This window comes from Sander lucioperca, chromosome 8 (assembly GCF_008315115.2).
Source record: "Sander lucioperca isolate FBNREF2018 chromosome 8, SLUC_FBN_1.2, whole genome shotgun sequence".
Lineage (NCBI taxonomy): Eukaryota > Metazoa > Chordata > Actinopteri > Perciformes > Percidae > Sander > Sander lucioperca.
This window is the reverse complement of record NC_050180.1, coordinates 29,047,036-29,066,198: the sequence shown is the minus strand read 5'-3', so window position 1 is coordinate 29,066,198 and position 19,163 is coordinate 29,047,036. Positions and strand designations below refer to the sequence as shown.

The 19,163-nt window shown below is 40.5% G+C and overlaps 1 protein-coding gene across 15 annotated transcripts in view; it reads left to right on the top strand.

Annotated features, from left to right (window-relative positions):
- Positions 1-19,163, top strand: part of gramd1bb (GRAM domain containing 1Bb) — a 128,408-nt gene that overhangs the window by 38,021 nt on the left and 71,224 nt on the right. For 12 of the 15 annotated variants that reach the window (XM_031290899.2, XM_031290916.2, XM_031290906.2 and 9 more), the window contains one exon: positions 5,421-5,447. In XM_031290899.2, coding sequence (XP_031146759.1) covers positions 5,421-5,447 — 27 coding nt within the window. Of the gene's footprint in view, positions 1-5,420; positions 5,448-5,891; positions 5,913-17,250; positions 17,839-19,163 lie in introns of those variants that run through there. The other 3 variants (XM_036004653.1, XM_036004654.1, XM_031290912.2) reach the window with 2 other exon arrangements.

Sequence of the window (19,163 nt, the reverse complement as noted above, 5' to 3'; positions counted from 1 at the left end):
CAGTAATTGGTGTCTCTACTTTCCCATAGCTCAGTTTGAGCTGAGAGACAGGCAGTATCATTAGCTCTGTATCACCTTAGAATATGCTGCGGTTGTCACAGGAGCACAAGTGACAGGCCTGGACATTAAATCAGTTATTGAACCTGGTGTGTAGGTGTGTGTACCTGTCTGTTTTAAGCGTGTGTGTGTGTGTGTGTGTGTGTGTGTGTGTGTGTACCTGGTGGCGTGGGGTGTGATATGCAGTTTCATATTTTATACCTGAAGTAAAGCCTTGCAGCCAGGAGGAAACTCATGAGTGATTTCTTACCTATTAGGAGATTAGGAAGTGTGTGTCAGGAAAGTACTGTAGAACTATCTGCATTGCTGAACTTTTTATATCGTCTTTTTGGCCTGAAATACAGTTATGACACACAGCATGAAGAGTAGAGTATAAGGTACACTGCGCTGATGCAGGGGTCTTTGGTCTTGCTTGTCATGCAACCTATTTTTCAGGGTTGGTGGTCAATGATTAGTTTCTGTCTTTTGGGTTTGTTTTCTAGCAAGATGGTTGTTTAGCAGCTAACATAAGGGTCCCAGATGTCAGATTTCACCCACAGCACCTAAATACAGTTAAATTATTATTTTATTTTTTTAAGATCAATTTTTTATAGTTTTTTATCATTACACATACAGAACAGAGAAACACAAATTGAACAAGAACAAAAACCCTCTCCCACCCCCACCCTCTGCGGTCTCGAGGAAAACAAAACAAACAAACAAACAAACAGAAATCACACCTTGCCTAGTCACTCTCTATTTCTTGTGGCGCTGAGGTCATTAGGTCTGATATTTGTACTGCTGCGTTTTTCCATAGGTTGATAGTAGATGATCTGGCTTTGTTAATCCTTGCTGTAGAGCGCTCAAGCATAGTTATGTCTAGAAAATACGCCAACCACTGTTTTATACAAAGCCAGTGAGGGGGGAGCCAGCGTTGAGCTATCATTTTCTTGGTTGCAATTGAGCCGGCTAGCCAGATCTTCCTCTGTCTCTCGAGCAGGTGTAATTTAGAGTCGTCATTAAGTAACAAAACCATTGCGTCAGTAGGAATTCAACATCCTATCACATCAGATATTGTTGATGTTGTTTTATTCCAGAACTCATGCATCTGTTCACACTCCCCGACCATATGCAGGAAAGTTCCAGTTTGTTCAGGTTGACAGAACGTACAATAGGGAGTTGGAATGACTTTCGAGACGTATCTCTTCTGAGGAGTCCAATATGTCGTATGACATATTTTGAAGTGGATCTGCTGGTGATTTGTGTTCTTGGAACAGTGGAAAATGTTGTCCGAAACTGTCTCCCAATTAATTGCATTCCCCTCAGGGCTGAGCTCTTGCTCCCATTTCCCCACTATTGGGAGTTCTCCTATGGACACTTGCATCAGTTTAGCATAAATCCTGGACACTTATCCTCTCACAGGAAAATCAACAAACCATTTAATGACTGGGTGCGCCTCAAGACTGTTTCCCCATGGCACTCCATAACATTTTAGGGCTGATCTTAAGCGAAGATAAAGGAAGAAAGATGTCCTGGGGACCGCAAAACTAGCGCTCAGGTCTTCAAAACTCAACATACCTTTCTCATTGAATAGCTGGTCTAAAGTATAAATACCTCTGTCACTCCACTGGTTACAAGCAAAGGGTTTGTTACCAGACATTAAGTGTGCATTGTGCCATATTGGGGTATTCAAATGCCACTTATTGGTGGTGTAGTTGCTCCTCCACCTGTTTAAAGTTGGTCACTGTGCTGGTAATAATAGGGCCATAGGCTAGCATTAGGGCTGGTTACCCCATTACCGCAATACCGCAGTCACGTGACGCCTACCGCGGGTCTGAGCTCGTCACCGTCATCACCGCAAAATAATTGGCCTGCACATGTGTTCACGGTGTCTAATGACATGGATTCATTGATTATAATGACATGGATTGTGTCTTACATGGATTCAAGGTTTTCTAAACAAAACTTATCATCAAAAGATGGAGTAAATAATAACATTCCATTTATACCATACCATGTTGACTATTAGGCCTATGCGAGAGTAGCCTACCTGTGTAATGTCTTGTATCGGAGATGTCTTTGCCTTTCCTACCGTGTATTACTGTAGGAAAGGCAAAGACATTTCTCAGTTCTCAGCTGAGGTAGACACATTAACGTTACAGCTGCAGTGTTTACCATTGCACATTAGCCTAGTAGCTAACAGAGTTTCCATCTGTTTATAGCTTTATCCCGATAAAACGGCACGGTTGAATTTCAGCCTGCATGCACGTTTTGTAGCCTAAAACAGAGCGGCTTATATCGGTAGAGAGAGCAACAAGTTAGCGGACTGCCGAGTCGCCCTCTCTGCTCTCTGTCTGCTCAGCTGCTAGACGGGCTGCACTCGGGCTGCAACATGTTGTAAGTTGGGGGTAACGCCATTCACTTTACCGGCAGTATTGACAATAGATAAAGCCACCGTGTCTTGAGAAGCTCTAGCTTGTTGTTTTATTGTTCACTTTTAACTCACTTTACATCAACTTTGCTATTTATTTTCCACTCGCTTTTCCTCACAGCGGCACTCATACGCTACTCTGTTACCGCTCGCTCTCCTTGCGCGACCACACAGGCACTGACGTCACTCACTTAAGGCACCCTGCCATTCTCGCTCTAACTTACGCTACTCTCGTAAGGGGGTTGCGGTATACCACTCTACCGCGGGAATTTCTTGCTTTTCAACCGCGGTAAGGAAAAATCCATACCGTCCCAGCCCTAGCTAGCATAAACATTTTTGGACACACACCTGCAATGGCAAGGTCTTGCAGTCGTAGACTTCCAGTGAGGTTTTGCTCTATTTCTCCACATAGAACTGTACATGGGGGGTCCATCCACACTGAGGGCCCGTAGCTGAAAGGCTCTGTGATACACTTTAAGGTTGGGGAGGGCCAAGCCTCCTGTGTTTGTGGTATGTTGCAGGGTAGAGTATTTTAGTCAAATTATTTTTGACTAAAACAATATATTAAATGGCTGAAGTATCGATATATTGATGTTGTGATATGAGACTAGATATCGTCTGAGATTTTGAATATCGTAATATCGTAAATGGCTTAAGTATTGTCTTTTTGTGGTTTTAAAGGCTGCATTACAGTAAAGTGATGATATTTTCTGTGTTACCAGACTGTTCTAGCTCTTCTGTTATTTTTACCTTAACCCACTTAGTCATTCTATCTACATTACTGAAGATTATTTATCTAAAATCTCATTGTGAAGATATTTTGTTAAAGCACCATTTGTCAACCCTATAATATCGCCACAATATCGACATCAAGGTATTAGGACAAGAATATCACGATATCTGATTTTCTCCAGATCACCCAGCCCTAGGCTGAAGTGTCAGATTTAGATCATCACATAAATGTAAACAGAGTTGGACTAAGGATAACCTGTACACGAAATCTCAGCCAAATGTAACAGCTTTCAGCTCTTGGAAACAGTACTGAGCTTGCCAATTTCTAAGTCTGTAGCACAAGCTGAGAAGTCATATCACATAACCACAGACTTCTTACAAAAAACTCGAGGCAAGGAAATACAGGACTACACCAAAGTTTCTTCTGTTACTATGGCTAATTTCATGCTTTTAGTGATGCACAGTTAGCTTTTTTTAGCATCTGCAAAACGTGTGTGGTTAAATACTGTAGTTACTGGCTGCACAGAGAAGAGGCTGTTTTGTGATCACACAGGTGTTAATATTGTCAGAATAGCTAATTCATTTATTTTCAGAATGGTGTAGGAATGTTCTGATAAAAACAGAAAATGTGTAGGAATCCTCTTCGTCTAGGCTCGTAGTAACCACCCACTTAGCTACCTTTAGCTCCGTCTACTGCTCCCCACACCTCCGCTCTTTCTCTCCGTCCTGCAGTCCTCTCCTTGTTTCTCTCTCTGGCTCTCCCTCCCGCGCACTCTTCTCGCTCAGTGTCTGCACTTGCTTGAGTTAGGAACAGTACCTGTCAAACCTATGGGATTTCTCGCTGCTCTTCTCTTTGCCGTGCTGGTGATAGCTAGTGAGGGGTGTCTGCAGCAGCTGCAGGGAGAGCAGCATTCTGTAGCCGGCTTTAGAGGGCACGGAATGTCATGTCTCCTCTGCAGGTAAAAACAGCTGCATCTCTGCCTGGAGGCTGCACCGCTGCCTCTCCAGAACTCTTACCCATCTCCATGTCCGTCAGTCTTGTTTTTGCTCTTACTGCGTCTCTTTCTGTTTGTCTTGTGTGCTGCAGTTTGCTCAGTGTGCTATATGCAGCTGCGTTTTCTGGTGAAGTGACAGCAGGCTGCCGGCTAATTATTTACCACTCGCTGTGATTTTCTTTTAGCTGCTTCTGCCAGATTATCAGCGCATCCGTCGTGGTTTAGGGATGACTGATGAAATTCGGATGATGACATGAGGACAAGTTTGCTCATTTGCTGTAATTTTCATGTATTTGTATCTGAGGCTTTTGCCAAGTTCAACTCCTCTACTATAACTGCAGATATGGTTATGTAACATTACAGTGTGACATTGCTGCTAAGACAGTGTAATATGACTCATTGAAGATGACGCAGCACATGGTTGTGAGTTGTGAATCAGGATTACACACTGAGACATGCCATCGCAGTGAAGAGTATAACTACTGTCTAGTGACACTTTCCTTTAACCCGCCCTGTTTACTGTAGCAGGTATTAGCAAGGCAAGGCAATGCAGTGCAAGATATGGATAAATAGTCCCAAGTTTAATTTTAAAAACATTCAGTGGCAAACAGAAAAGTCTTAAGCCCTGATTTGAAAGAAGAGAGTTAGAACAGAAGTTTTCTGGGAGTTTGTTCCAGATATGCTGTGCATAAAAGCTAAATGCTGCTTCTCTGTGTTTAGTTTTGGCTCTGGGGACAGTAAGCAGACCTGTCTCAGAAGTTCTGATCCAAGATGAGTTGATTAATGATATTTGTCAATGATTATAATTTCTCCTTTTAAGCACCCGTAACTGGATTATGAACTGGTTAATTAATCCTTGACAACATATTTGTATTCATTTATAATGATACAGTGCATTTTAAAGAATGTATCAACTGATAATACATGTGTATGAATCCTTCAGGTGCTTATATCAGTATTTACAGAATGATAAACACTAGGTTGTATAATGTTATCAAACATACCTTAACTAATCATACCAATAATTGATGTTTCATGTGGGACAATGATAAACGCTAAAAAATTTATTAATAGTATATTATGTGTTATAAACCCTGTATTAGTATTGCTATTGTTAATGATATCCAAAGTAGTAATGCAGTGTATAATTAACACTGAACTGAGATCAGTGGCATTGGATTCAGTACCCCATGACTGAATTCTCTCTCCTCTCTTTTCCTCTGCAGGTCTGACAGTGCAGCGGACAAAATCAGGTAAGTGTGCTTTTGGACTACCTTTCTTTTACCTATAGGAGTGTGAGCATGCATCATATGCCGGTGGGCTCATGGAGCGGAGATACAGTGGGACTGGCCTAGCTCACCCCATTTGCCCCGGCCCTCCCACCCCGCATGTGACACAGATTCACAGCTTTGTCCACCAACCAAGGTGTCTGAATGCGCTTTACATTTGGAAAGGCCTGCAGTGAATACAGTTGCAAGCCATGGAATGCCATTGTTTGCTTTTATTGGACAAACAACACCAGACACAAACAGAGCTTTGTGAGTTGGACACTATTGTGGAGCTTTTAGTCTTTTAGCTAGCCAGCCGGTGGCAAGTCAGCACTGTGGACACACACTGTGGCCACAGACACTTTATTTTCCAGGGTGTGAAGGCTTTGCCATCATAAGATACACTGTGCTAATCCTTAAGCAAAGAGGTTCAAGGCACAAGCTGAAAAGGTGAGTGATAGGTAATGATGTTTTTAGTCTTGTGGTGCACTACAGGAGAAATGTTGGAATAAAGGATTGTATGAATAGCTATTCCTCCTGGAGGAGGAGAACTCAAATTTGCATTGATTTAGTATCACAGTTCGTACTTAAAACATGTAGGACATCTTTTTGATGCTGAGTTTTAAATGCTTCATTAACTATTCTCCTCCTGTTTACAGTCTATTATAGATTTTCTTTTATAAAATAAGTGTTAGTTTCCCTGATGATATCTACATTTAGTACATGTTTTTTATTACTTCACGTGTACATGAGTGCCATTTTTTCCAAATAATGTTTGGTGGTAATTCAGCACTGACTATATATTGTGTTATTATCTAAGATACATTGTAGCTGTGAGAAGTGATATTCAAGGCTTGTTATGAACTGTGAAAGCTCTTTGGTTTTTGGCGGTTGTGAGTGTGTGTAGTGGGGGTGTACTTCTGTTTGCGTGCAGTGATCAGTCAGGAGAAGCGCTGTTTGTGTGGCACGTTTTCTGAGCTGAGTGGACAGTGTTATTTTGGTGCATTTTTGTGTGTGCGAGCTCTGGTATGTGTGTGTCTGGTTTGGTATGCTTTGAGTGGTCAGCCATGCGAGTTGGGTGACTAGGAGGTCGGGTCAAGTTTAAACCACTAGGAGTCTCTGTACTCCAACACACAACCAAGAGATGGTTTATTTGTGTTGTCTGTGTACACCATCTTTCAAGCAAGTAGTTGTGCATTTCAATGAAAATTTAGGAAAAATCTATGTTTAAATTCCAGTTGTTTGTCTCTAGTTGAAGTGGTCAGAAATATATATATAGATATATATATATATCTATATATATATATAGATATATATATATATATAGATAGATAGATAGATAGATAGATAGATAGATAGATAGATAGATAGATAGATTACTTTGCAGATGGACTGAACAGAAGAAAAGTGATGTTTCTTTTTGTTTGAGTATTGTGTGTGTTGTCATCACTTACATATCAAGCAAAGTTTGAAGTGCCCGTCCACTCAAAGATGTGTTTTGTTTTTCGTGACTTCACATGGTTGACCTTAACTGTGCAAAAATGATGTATGTGCAGAGTTTGACACTAGAAGGCTGTTTTTAGTTTTTGTTTTTTTGAGATCAATTTTTTATTAGCACCATTTATCATTCAGACATACAGAACAAACTCCACAATGTATGACAGTGAGTGTCAAATGGTGCATACAACAGAAAAACACAAACTGCACAAAAACGAAAACCCTCGCCCACCCCCCGCCCTCTGCGGTCTCAAGGAAAACAAAACAAACAGAAAGCACACCTTGCCTAGTCACTCTCCTCTAGTTCTTGTGGCGCTGAGGTCATTAGGTCTGATATTTGTGCTGCTGTGTTTTTCCATAGGTTGATAGTCGATGATTTGGCCTTGTTTAATCCTTGCTGTAGAGAGCTCAAGCATAACTATGTCTAGAAAATACGCCAACCACTGTTTTATACAAAGCAAATGGGGGGGGGGGCAGCGTTGAGCTATCATTTTCTTGGTTGTAGTGTTAATTTCGTCAGACGAGACAAGACTAAATATGTTCGTCAACGACCTTTTTTTCCATGACTAAGACGAGACGATGACGAGACTGCACCGATGTTCAAAAACGCTGACTAAGATTAAATTAACGCAATTATTGCATTATTGTTGACGAAAAAAGACGAGACTAAAATGTTTTGCATAAAATAAAAACTAAGATAAAATCTGTCTTAATTTTCGTCTACAATCGTCTCTACTTTTTCATCATGAGATAGAATATTCAGCTGTTACTAGGGTTGGGTACCGAGACCCATACATATATATATATATATATATATATATATATATATATATATATATATATATATTAGGACTGCCACCTCTCAGTCGATTAGTCGACTAATCGGTCGTTTTGGTCTTAGTCGACTAAGATTTCTTTAGTTGAGTCATTTTTTATGCTTATTCATGCTTAATTACTCATTTCCAAGAGACTTATGAGCACATTTCTGGTAAGCACAAGATTACAGGCACAACATCTAGGCATATATATATATATATATATATATATGCCTAGATGTTGCCTTGGGCTTCTAAGCATGTGTCAACACCGCCGCCATCTTGGAACAGGGGTCTGAAGCCTTCTTGTATTCAGATCAACAGTAAAGATGCCGGACTTTTGTGCTGCTTATGGATGTTCGAACGAAAGAAAAACAGCAAGGGATAACATTTCACAGGTGAAAATGTGTTTTATGTAGGGCTGTCAAACAATTACGTTTTCTTAATCGCGATTAATTGTTGAATTTCTATAGTTAATCGCATGTTTTATCACATGATTAAAATTCTATTATTTTGCATTTCAGAACTGTTTTTAAGTACATATTAACAATGGAAAGCAATTCTTACCAGTGTATCTTGATTGGGAATCAAATGAATGCAAAGAAAATGACTTTACGAACTTGATTTTAAGATTTGTATTTGTTCATTATATATTTAATGTAATCACACATTTGAATCTAGAGTCAATATTAGGGTTAGGTATTGTTTGGTTGGGATACCGGTGCTAAAGCGGTACTTTTAAAACGGTACCGGTGCCTTAACGGTGCCTGAACCGATACTTTTTAAGAAAGTTAAAAAAAGAAGGGTACTAAACAGTTATAGTGATTACATTATTTAATAATAATGTAATCACTATAACAATAACTTATTTCACTAGTAAATAGCTGTTCAATGACAAAAACAACGACCAGATGGGAAAAGGGCATTTAACAACAACTTTGAATGCACCACGAGGCTGTAAATTACCAGTTTCATTGAACGCACCGTCTGTGTTTTTCCGACAACAGCAGCTGCAGATTGTTACATCCCGGTGTCGGAATCTTCTACAGTGAAATACAGTCACACTTTACACCGTTTAGCGTTAGCTGTCAGCATTTTAACCGTGTTTAATCCAGCTACTAGCTAGCGGTAGGCTAACGTTAGCTGCTGTTGAGTATAGTGTTAACTAGCGTCACGTGCAGCAATGTTTCTGTTGCCTGTAACGTTTGTTTCAGAGCATCAGAGAGAAGTGCAGACATATCAGTGGCACCGGAATGAGGCGCCGAAATCGGCGTTGCTATTCCTGCAGCAGCAGGATGTGTTACGAGGAAGTACGGCAAAATAGTAGCCTGTTAGGCACGACGCAAAGCAGAGTGAAGTGAAAACAAATTAATAAATGGCGGCATGCGATTAATACGATTTAAAAAAATAAAAATAAATAAATAACGCTTTATGCTCGGCCCTTAATCGCATCGCGATTAACACGTTAATGCTGAAAGCCCTAGTTTTATGATATATATATAGATATATATCTATATATATATATATATATATATATAGATATATCTATATATATCTATATAGATATATATATATATATATATATATATATAGATATATATATATATCTATATAGATATATATATATATATATATATATATATATATATCTATATATATATATATATATCTATCTATATCTATATCTATATATCTATATCTATATCTATATATATATATATATATATATATATATATCTATATCTATATATATATATATATATCTATATATATATATATATATATATATATATATATGCCGCCTTCGACCTGCAATCTGAGCTCCGGCGGCAGCGGGAGGTGGAGAGTTTCGTGGCCGGCGGCAGCGTCTCTTCCCCCGGGCAGGAACACAGCTTCGCCTCGCTGCTGCGCTGGTACACGCTGATCCAGATGGGACCGGCCAAAGACAGAGTGGGGATCGGGAGGATCTTCCACGTAGTCCAGGACGACCTGTACGTCGATCGGCGAGAAGTTCCACTGCGTTTGCTGGCGCGGACGGAGAGACGCTACAGCGGGGCAGCAGAGTCCGGCTGCAGGATCTGGAGCTCACTGCCCGCTTCCTGGGAGCCAAAACCGACACCACGCAGCTGGAGGCCCAGGCCGTACTGCTGGGCCCGCTGGAGGGAAGGGAAACCCAGTAGAACCAGAACCAGGACTGAGCGGAGCGGACTGTCACAGCCTGCTGAAGTTTAAATCACAGGTTTCCTAAAGGGAGTCTGGCAGGACTCGGACAACGAAACATGACTCTCGTTAAATAAATAAATACATGCAGAAATAAATGAATAAATAGTGGAGCAGTGAGCCTGGACATTTCAGTCTGTTTAAACTTCACTTTGAAGCAGAAACTCTTAGTTCAGAAGGGTGAAGTTTCCGTTTGGACTCAGATCTGTGAACTGATTATGATAAATATTCTTTGTATTAACACATTAATTAGTCTCTTTGTCTCTTTGTTTTAAAAAACTAGAAAATTGCATGAGATTTTGACGATTTATAGTGATTTTATTTCTGTTAGACCTTTGCCTACATTGACGCTGATGCATTAAAGAGGAGTGGCTCCCTTGTGCCAAGATGGCGGCTCTATTGACGCATTCGTTCCAATGAACAGCAGTAGCCAAGGCGACATCTAGGTATAGCAACGCGGATTTCGGTGCCACTTAAATGCCTGCGCTTCTCTCTGATGCTCCTAAACGGATGTTAGAGGCAACCGAAAGATTGCCACATGTCACACAAGTTAACACTACACTTGGCAACAGGTAATGTTAGCTAGCAGTGGGATTAAACACGGTTAAAATGCTGACAGCTAAATGGTGTAAAAGTCTGTCTGTATTTCACTGCAGAGGATTCCAATACCGGGACGTATGACAGTCTGTAGCTGCCGTTGTCTGAAAAACACAGATGTTGCGTTCACTTGAAACTCGCCTCGCCAGCCTCATGCTGCATTCAAAGTTATTGTAAAACACCCTTTTCCCATCCAGTGGTTGTTTTTGTCGTTTAACAGGAATTTACTGGTGAAATAAGGAAGAGGCTCGATATTTGGTCGCATTTTACGTACAATGATATTGACAAAAAATTTGACAAAAAAACACTAAACTGTTTTGACTAAAACTTGACTAAGATATATTGAGTTTTCTTTTGACTAAAACTAGACTAAATTGACGAGACTTTTAGTCGACTAAAACTTGACTAACAAAAATATGACTAAAACTAACAAGGACATTTGGCATAAGACTAAGACTAAATTAAAAATAGGTGACAAAATTAACACTACTTGGTTACAGTTGAGTCGGCTAGCCAGTTCTTCCTCTGTCTCTTGAGCAGGTGTAATTTAGAGTCATCATCAAGTAACCCTTGTAACCCCACTGCAGGTACTGTATTTCCTAAGTAGATATGAGTCACACAAACTGCACAAGATCAATACTTAGTTTGTTACAAAGCTAACTGTAAATGATGCATGCAAAAAGCCCTCTGGCTGGAAAAAGTGGGCAGGATGGAAGTGCATTTGGAAACTCTGCAGTTTGCATGTTTAAAAGAAGAGTTGTAGTCAGTTGATGTCAGTGTGTCTGCATGGCAGACAGAAGCTCTGATGTATTCTATGGCTGATAAAATAAGTGGCTGCTGAGTTGAATAATGTGACAGTAGCTGATCTTGTCTTTATAATGACTATCATAGAGTGCTGCTGCTGAGATTCTCCTTAACAGTCCTGCATTGTACTTTCTGCCTTTTCTGTCTTGTTCTGATGTCCGCGTTGCTCTTCCGCCGTCTCAATTGCCGGATTATCGATCATCGTCTGTGGTTTGAGACATTAGCTTTCAGTGATGGAAGTCAGCATAATGTGATCTTACTCTTCATGCAGGATCCTCAGAAAAGCAAAGATCCAACATATTGAGAAAATGATACTCACAAATAGACCTGTTAGACGAGTTTCCGAGTTCCAGATGACTTTCAAAAATCAATTGGTACAGTCGAGCATAATTCACCCAAGCTAGGCCCAGATAACATATTGTATTTCAGTAGTACAGTGCCCGTTCAAAATGGGCCTGTTCGGAATGGGCCTATTGCTTGGCCTGTGGTATTGAACCATTGTACCCCAAAATTACTTACAGAAGGACCCCAAAGAACTTCATATGCAACCCCACTGTATACCCTACTACTGACTTACTATGTACTTCTACTTCAGAGGAAAACATTGTAGGCTACTACTACATTTACCTGACAGAATGTTGCAGATTCAGATTTCACTCACAAAATATCACAATTAAAATATTTAGTAATCACAGACATTTGCCTTATGGACTCATGGTGGCGGTGGCTCAAGGTGGAAGGCAATGGAAATAAAGAGTTTTTGTTTAACTTAGTGCTGTCAGGTAAACGCGTTATTAACGGCGTTAACGCAAACCCATTTTAACGGCGTCAATTTTTTTATTGCGAGATTAACGTTCTTTTTGGCCTAACAAACTTTGTAGTTTTTTTCGCATGCTGTTGCAACAACTAGTAAAGTTAGAAAAACTACAACACCACACCGGATCTAGCTAGACCGGAAACATAACAACAGGCACGCCGCACACACTTGTTTGAGCTTGCGAGCCGGCCAAAGAGTAGTAGGCTAACATTACGTTTTGAGTGGATGGCGAGCGCGAGACGCCGAAATGGATGCCAATAAGATTCTGAATGGAAAGTTTACTTTTAAAAAGTTGCCAAATGGTTCCATTGACAAGACCAAAGTGATCTGTGTGTTTTTGTTGTTGTGAACTGAGCTATCATCGCAGCACGTCCAGTCTGAAATACCACTTGATGGCCAAGCACACAGCTGATGCCAATTCTCCGCCCCCTCGTCAAAGCCAGGCGACAAAAGCACAAAGCAAGCCGATCCACTTTTCCATGTTGATAAGAGCATTAAAATGAGAAAAAATAATTGGACAAAAAGAAATCTAGGGACATTTAGAATAGATAAAAATGTGTGATTAATTGCGATTAATTGTGAGTTAACTATGACATTAATGCGATTAATCGCGATTAAAGGGGTGATAGAATGATTATATAGGGTATTTTACACTGTTCCTTCAGGTCTCCTAATAGGGTATGTAACATTGGTTGGGCTGAAAATTGCCCGAATGCTATTTTATTAGGCCCTTAACTACCCTGTGAATATGGCTCTATTTGGAACAAGAGCTTTTCTTCCAAATATGGTATGCTCATGAATATTTAGATGAGCTGCGCGCTGATTGGTTTGAGCGAACCACATAGAAACACATTGGAGACGAGACAGCAGGTCTCATATTTCAGACACGGGCTATTTCGTTATTAAATTCACTTCTGAGACTTTTTTAAGCGAGAAATCAACTATATAAAGCTCAAATATGGGCCGTTTTACGAAAATTGATGGCTAATTGCAAATTAGCTAGGAGCTCCACACAGTCTGACGAGAAAGTGGCAACCTCCATACCCAGTGAAAGTCACCGTTTCCCTGGGTACTGGACTACTGGAATACTCGGGGCTCCGTGGAGCTTCACGGAGCTGGCTGGCTGCCAGCTGCCGGCATAACTAGAGTAGCTATATTTACAGTTTGAATTTCGTCACGGCACTTATATAACATCTACCCCAAGGTCTTATAAAGCTAACAATGGTGTCCGATTTCAATTTAATGCATTTTTGTGAACATTAGGGGTTTCGTTAGCTGCGACTGTCCCTTCAATCCTATGTGTACAGATAGCGGCTAGTTAGCTTCATTTTCGGCGTAATTAGAGTATATTTACAGTTTGAATTTCGTCACGCCACTTATATAACATCTACCCCAAGGTCTTATAAAGCTAACAATGGTGTCCGATTTCAATTTAATGCATTTTTGTGAATTTCAGAGGAATTCTAAGAGGAGGCTAGCTAGGTCTCATTGATAGAGCCTGCGGCTGGATGGAGCTCTATCAATGAGACTCGCGGACAAGAGGCGTTTATTTCCCCGATCATTTGTTTAAATAACTCAACACATTATAATTACACACATTATAAGATTAACTGGAACCTGTGGTAAGAGACTGCTGGCGTAACAAGCTCGCTGACCGCGCTCTCACTCTCATACACAGCGGCCATTTAGCAGGAAGAGAGGAGCTGCAGGCCCTGGAGCTCTGTCAGGGCAGCGGCGTTTGGTAGTCCACTAACCCAAAAAACGGTGACTTTGCGCGGGTATGGAGTGCCGTGGGCTGCCAGCCGTGACGGAGCTCCATCTACCTCACAGCAGGCCGGGGTCTGTGAAGGAAGGCAGGCCGGGTGGCGAGGCAGCAACACAGGCAGCACCGGCCGCTGAACTCCGACACACAGTCGGATAAAATTTGCAATTAGACATCAATTTTCGTAAAACGGCCCATATTTGACCTCTACATAGTTGATTTCTTGCATAAAAAAGTCTCAGAAGTGAATTTAGTGCTAAAATAGCAGATGAACAATGTATACAATTTCTGAGATCTGCGCGACCTATTCAGAAGACTAAGCTGACCTCAGATCAGTGGTGTAGCCTATGTAAATGTTTGGGCGTGACAAAGATAGAGACTAGAGCCAAATGAGGAGGAGCCGCCGAGTTGACGTAAACTAGGCGGCTCGTTGAGATTTGCCTGTTTTCAGAGGCAGTTTCAAATTGTGAGATTTACAGAGGAAAGAGGTGTCAATGGGATTTTGAGGTTCTATGTATGTCCTAGTTACCCACTAAACTGTCATTATTCAACTATGACAAGGTAACATCGGTTTTGCATTCTATCACCCCTTTAAATATTTTAATCATTTGACAGCACTAGTTTAACTGCATTTTAGTGTTGTCTTTTTCATCAACAATATTGCATGATGATATCGCCACAGTCAGTGTTTAATAGCTGTCTCATCTCGTCATTAATAATCGTTATCGAATTTACCACTTCAGCAAAAGTGTTTATTTCCAAACAGGCTTAGTGGCTTGACGGTTCACGTTGAAGTATGGATTTGATTCGCAGGGGTATTTTGCCACGGTAATGTTTTTAGTGTTATAAGTTAGCAGCACACTTAAACAACCGGACCAAGGGTGAGTCTGAGTGAGACGGAGGAAGAGAGCTCTCTTTGGAGGCTGACCCACTCAACACCCACTGTAAACCAAATCTACCTTTGGGTATTACAACAGATTAAGCCACTGTGTCTTAAGAAGCTTGGTGTTTACTGTTAGTCTATATCCTCGATGTTCCACTTCTAGGATTGCTCCGGTGCCGCAGGAAATTCCGCCAGATGCATGTCTTTTTCGCCGATGTCCGTTTCCTTCCGCTTTCTTTGTGTTGGAATTTTAAACTCCGGTGTATTTATGAGGACTATGGTTGACTGCTCCTCAGATCTCTGCAGGGTAAATCCAGACAGCTAGCTAGAATATCTGTCCAATCTGAGTTTTCGCTCACACAACTAAAACAACTTTTGAATGTACACCTTCCACCAAAACATGTTCCTTCCCAAGGCTATTTCGCAGCGGCTCCATGCGGAACTTAGCGCCGCCCATGATGATTGTGATTGGTTTAAAGAAATACCAATAAACCAGAGGACGTTTTTCTCCCATCCCTGAATGCTATGTGGACTAGCCAGCCCCTCCTCCGCTTGGCAGCATGTGGCTGGTCTGGCAAAGTGGGACTAGTTTACTGTTATCTCACTTTACATCATCTTTGCTATCTCTTTACTATCGCTTTTCCCTCACACAGCCGCAACGCTAACTCCAACACCGTTCACCGGCGGTCACCCTCCTCGCTTCACCACTCAGGCACTGACGTCACTCACTCGCCTGCCATTCTCGCTCTCACTAATGCCTGAATTATGGTTGTGTGTTGAATCAACATTGAATCTGCCCTCTGAATTACGCTACCCCGTGGATGTAGTAAGCGTGCCCCTCGTTACAACGGCCACAAAAGATGAGCAGTGACCAGTCAGTCTGTTTAGGCAGTAGTGTGTGTCGGTATGGTCACGTGAGTATCACAAGTGTAGAGGGGTTCAGGGCATGCAGACCTTTAGAAGAGGTTGTACAAAGTATATTTTGTAACTTATTCACTAGTTATTATATTACACCCATCTTGAATGTCATCGTATATAAGGGAATACAAAATGTATTAATTTAATTAAGAATTTGTATTTTTGTTATTTAAATTTTTTTAAATATTAAGTTATTTAAAAAAGTATTGCACATTTTTGTTAGTCTTTCTTCTTATGCTCGTTTAACTTTGTATATTCAAGTTAAAAAATACACATTTCAAAATTTTAGTAGCTTATTTTCTGCATTTTCCTTGATTATCAAGTAAACCTTTGATACCATTATTTCGCAATCATAATCGCAGCATTGTAAATCGCAATATGACTTTTTCTCCAAATCGTGCTGCCCTTATATCTAGTGTCAGCAAAAATGCCTTTTTATTAGCGAAATGCTCTGAGTGAATTTAAGCTGGACTTTTATTATGAAGGGTAGACACAGAAGAGCGTTATGGCAGCACTTTTTTTTCTTGACCTTCTTACCTCAACATTTATTGTGCATTTATTGTTTAGTTTTATTCACAGTTTATTAATATCCAGTATCTAACGCTGTCCAAACTGCTCAAAATTCCAAACGCCAAGTTCATAGAGTATCCATGAAACTAAGTGTGAAGTAGATCAGATAAACGGTTCATGAGATATTCGAAAGATAACGGACACACACGCACACATGAACATACACACGTATTATAGTTAGATTATTATCCAATGCAGGCTGAAATAAAAAACTGTACTAAAATTGTCCTCATAATATTCTAATCTAGTACATTTCATGCAATAATGTATTTATTTTTCTTGTTTTTTTGTGTTTTCCAGGTTATGTTAGTTGTAGTTGTTTCTGTGCTAATCTTTTTATCTGATCGTCTTCATTTGTTTCCCTTTATTAGGCTTACATGGGTACAGCGTTGTTGTTTTCTGTCTAATCTTATTCTAGATTTGTTAGTGCTAACTGATTCCTCTGGACAATCCTCCCTAATGATACCTCTAGTTGTACACCTGTCCTGCCCCAGCTACACACAAGATCATATCAGTACATTCAAATGGTTATTATGATGCTGACAATAATGTAAGTGTGTTTTTGATGAATTTGGGTCATGGGCTTTGCCAGGGCAGTTATGTCTGCAAGACGCTATGAATTCATGGCGTAGTTGCTATCCCTTCTCCATATTCATGTGTGCGTTAACTTGCACATCAATGATTGTGCTCATCACAAAGACGGCGCGATGCTTTGGTTGAGGACCGAGAATGCGTGCCTGTAGCTTGCAGCGCAGACAGAGGAGGAGGAGAGACAGAGAACGTGAAGGAGAGCAAACCAGGGGAGGGAGGCTGATAAAGCAGGGAGAGGAGGAAAGGAGGTGAAGGACCACCCTTATCGAGCAAAGCCGTTCGCACTGAGCCTACCAAAGGGACCTTCCCACACACACACCATGGCCAGCCAGCCAATCAGAGCACTCACATCCCTGACCCATCCTCCCTCGTACAACTGCTCATCCATGGCTCAGCGAAGCAGATGTGAGGTGATGCGGTAGGAAGCAAGGCTGCGAACCAGCTGGACAGAAAATTGAAAGTCACTTTGTTTACGATATATATACGGAGGAAAGACAGTGGTTTGATAATAGCTGTGAGGAATTGTGAGCAAGGAGGAGAACACTGGTTTAGATATATTTGTATTAGGGTAGCGGCATCCAGTCAGTCAGGCATCCAGTCAGTCTGGACATCCTGCAGCTTCTGAACAGGCAATTTAGCTTAACAAGTGTTGTCTGTACCACCTCTGCTTGCAACTTTCAGTTTCTGAGCTGGTGACATTATTTTTCCTCTGACTGATATTGGATGTGCTGCATAAGAGAGGAGTACAAGGTGGATATTATAAGGCTTGGCAATGATGACAAAGCATGCTGGACAAGTGACAATCTGACAACGAAACAGCGGGACAGAGATTGAAGAGAGGCCATGAGAGCCAGGAGAGAGGCCAGGATGGTGTCTGCCTGTTCACCATGCACAAACATAAGGTCAGGTCTGATTTCTGTTCCCTTTCTTTAAGCTGTGGCACTTTCTATTCTGTAGTCAGTGATCAAACGGCACATTAGCTGACATTCATAACGGATAAGGTGCATTAAATTAAAACGAAACTTAATGTATGCAATAATTAACCTTTTATGTTTGAAAACAATACAATGTGTAGTATTTGTACAATAGTATTTGTAAAGATTTTTATATTAGAGATATCATACTAAAATAAAAAAAATGTACAAAGAGATTTAAGTACAGTGTAGTATTCAACGTTGAAGTGACATATCTCTCTATATCTAATACTATCTGATTAGAGGTTATTATTATTACTATTTTCACATATGCTACTACAAATATACTACTCCTCTACCCTTTCTGTTTGACCTTTGCTGTGAAAATGTACCCGCTTTCGCTCTGTCCACAGCAGACTTTTAAATGTCAATTACATTTTTCTGACTTGCTTAACAAATGAAACAAGCCATTTACAACATAGGAATAATAACGGTGCATGTGTATCTATTTTATACAAATACGCTTAAAAAAAGAACTGCCAATCAATACAAAAGCTGTGACTCTATGACTGCAGTAAGTATTCCGTATATTTATTCTTGTAGGTGTGACAGGGCTTCAAACTGGCTCTGCAAATTCAGTGTTAAAATGTTCTCTTTTGTCAGTTTTTCTTTTCTTCTCTTCAGCAAAGGCTCCTACGTTCAAATAGGAGAAATGTGTCAAAAATTATACATAATATTACCTTAACCTGATGAATGCAGGGCGTGGTGGAACAAATCACTCTATGTCCTTGTTTCTGCATTATAGCTTACACACACACACACACACACACACACACACACTTGAGTAGAAGGGGATTTTCCAGCTGGCTTCAAGGCCTCCTAAATCTCTGCTGTGATCTCTGCTCCCCAGGTCCATTAGGGGCAATTTGGTTAGATTTACTGTGCCTGTCGATTGGGATACAGGGCAGTCCTAGTGCTGCTTTACGTTACCACTCTGTGATAAATACTCCTGGCAGGTATTACTGTGTTACCCTCACATAACTATCTCTGCAGCCTTAACATGAATCACGAATGATAGTCATTAAGTAGCAAAAGTGCTAGTAGCTCAAGCACACTTTGATTCATTATTTCTATTATGAGACAATGGAAAAAAACAGCTAATTTGCTTTAATGGAAAAAAAAAGTGATTGCTGTCTGAAGAGGCTGTGTCAGATTTCTTCTATAAAATGGGCCCGCTCCACATCTTCTGTAAAATGGTGATACAAATAGTGTCATGCCTTTCAGTAGTAGTAGTAGTAGTAGTATTGCATTTA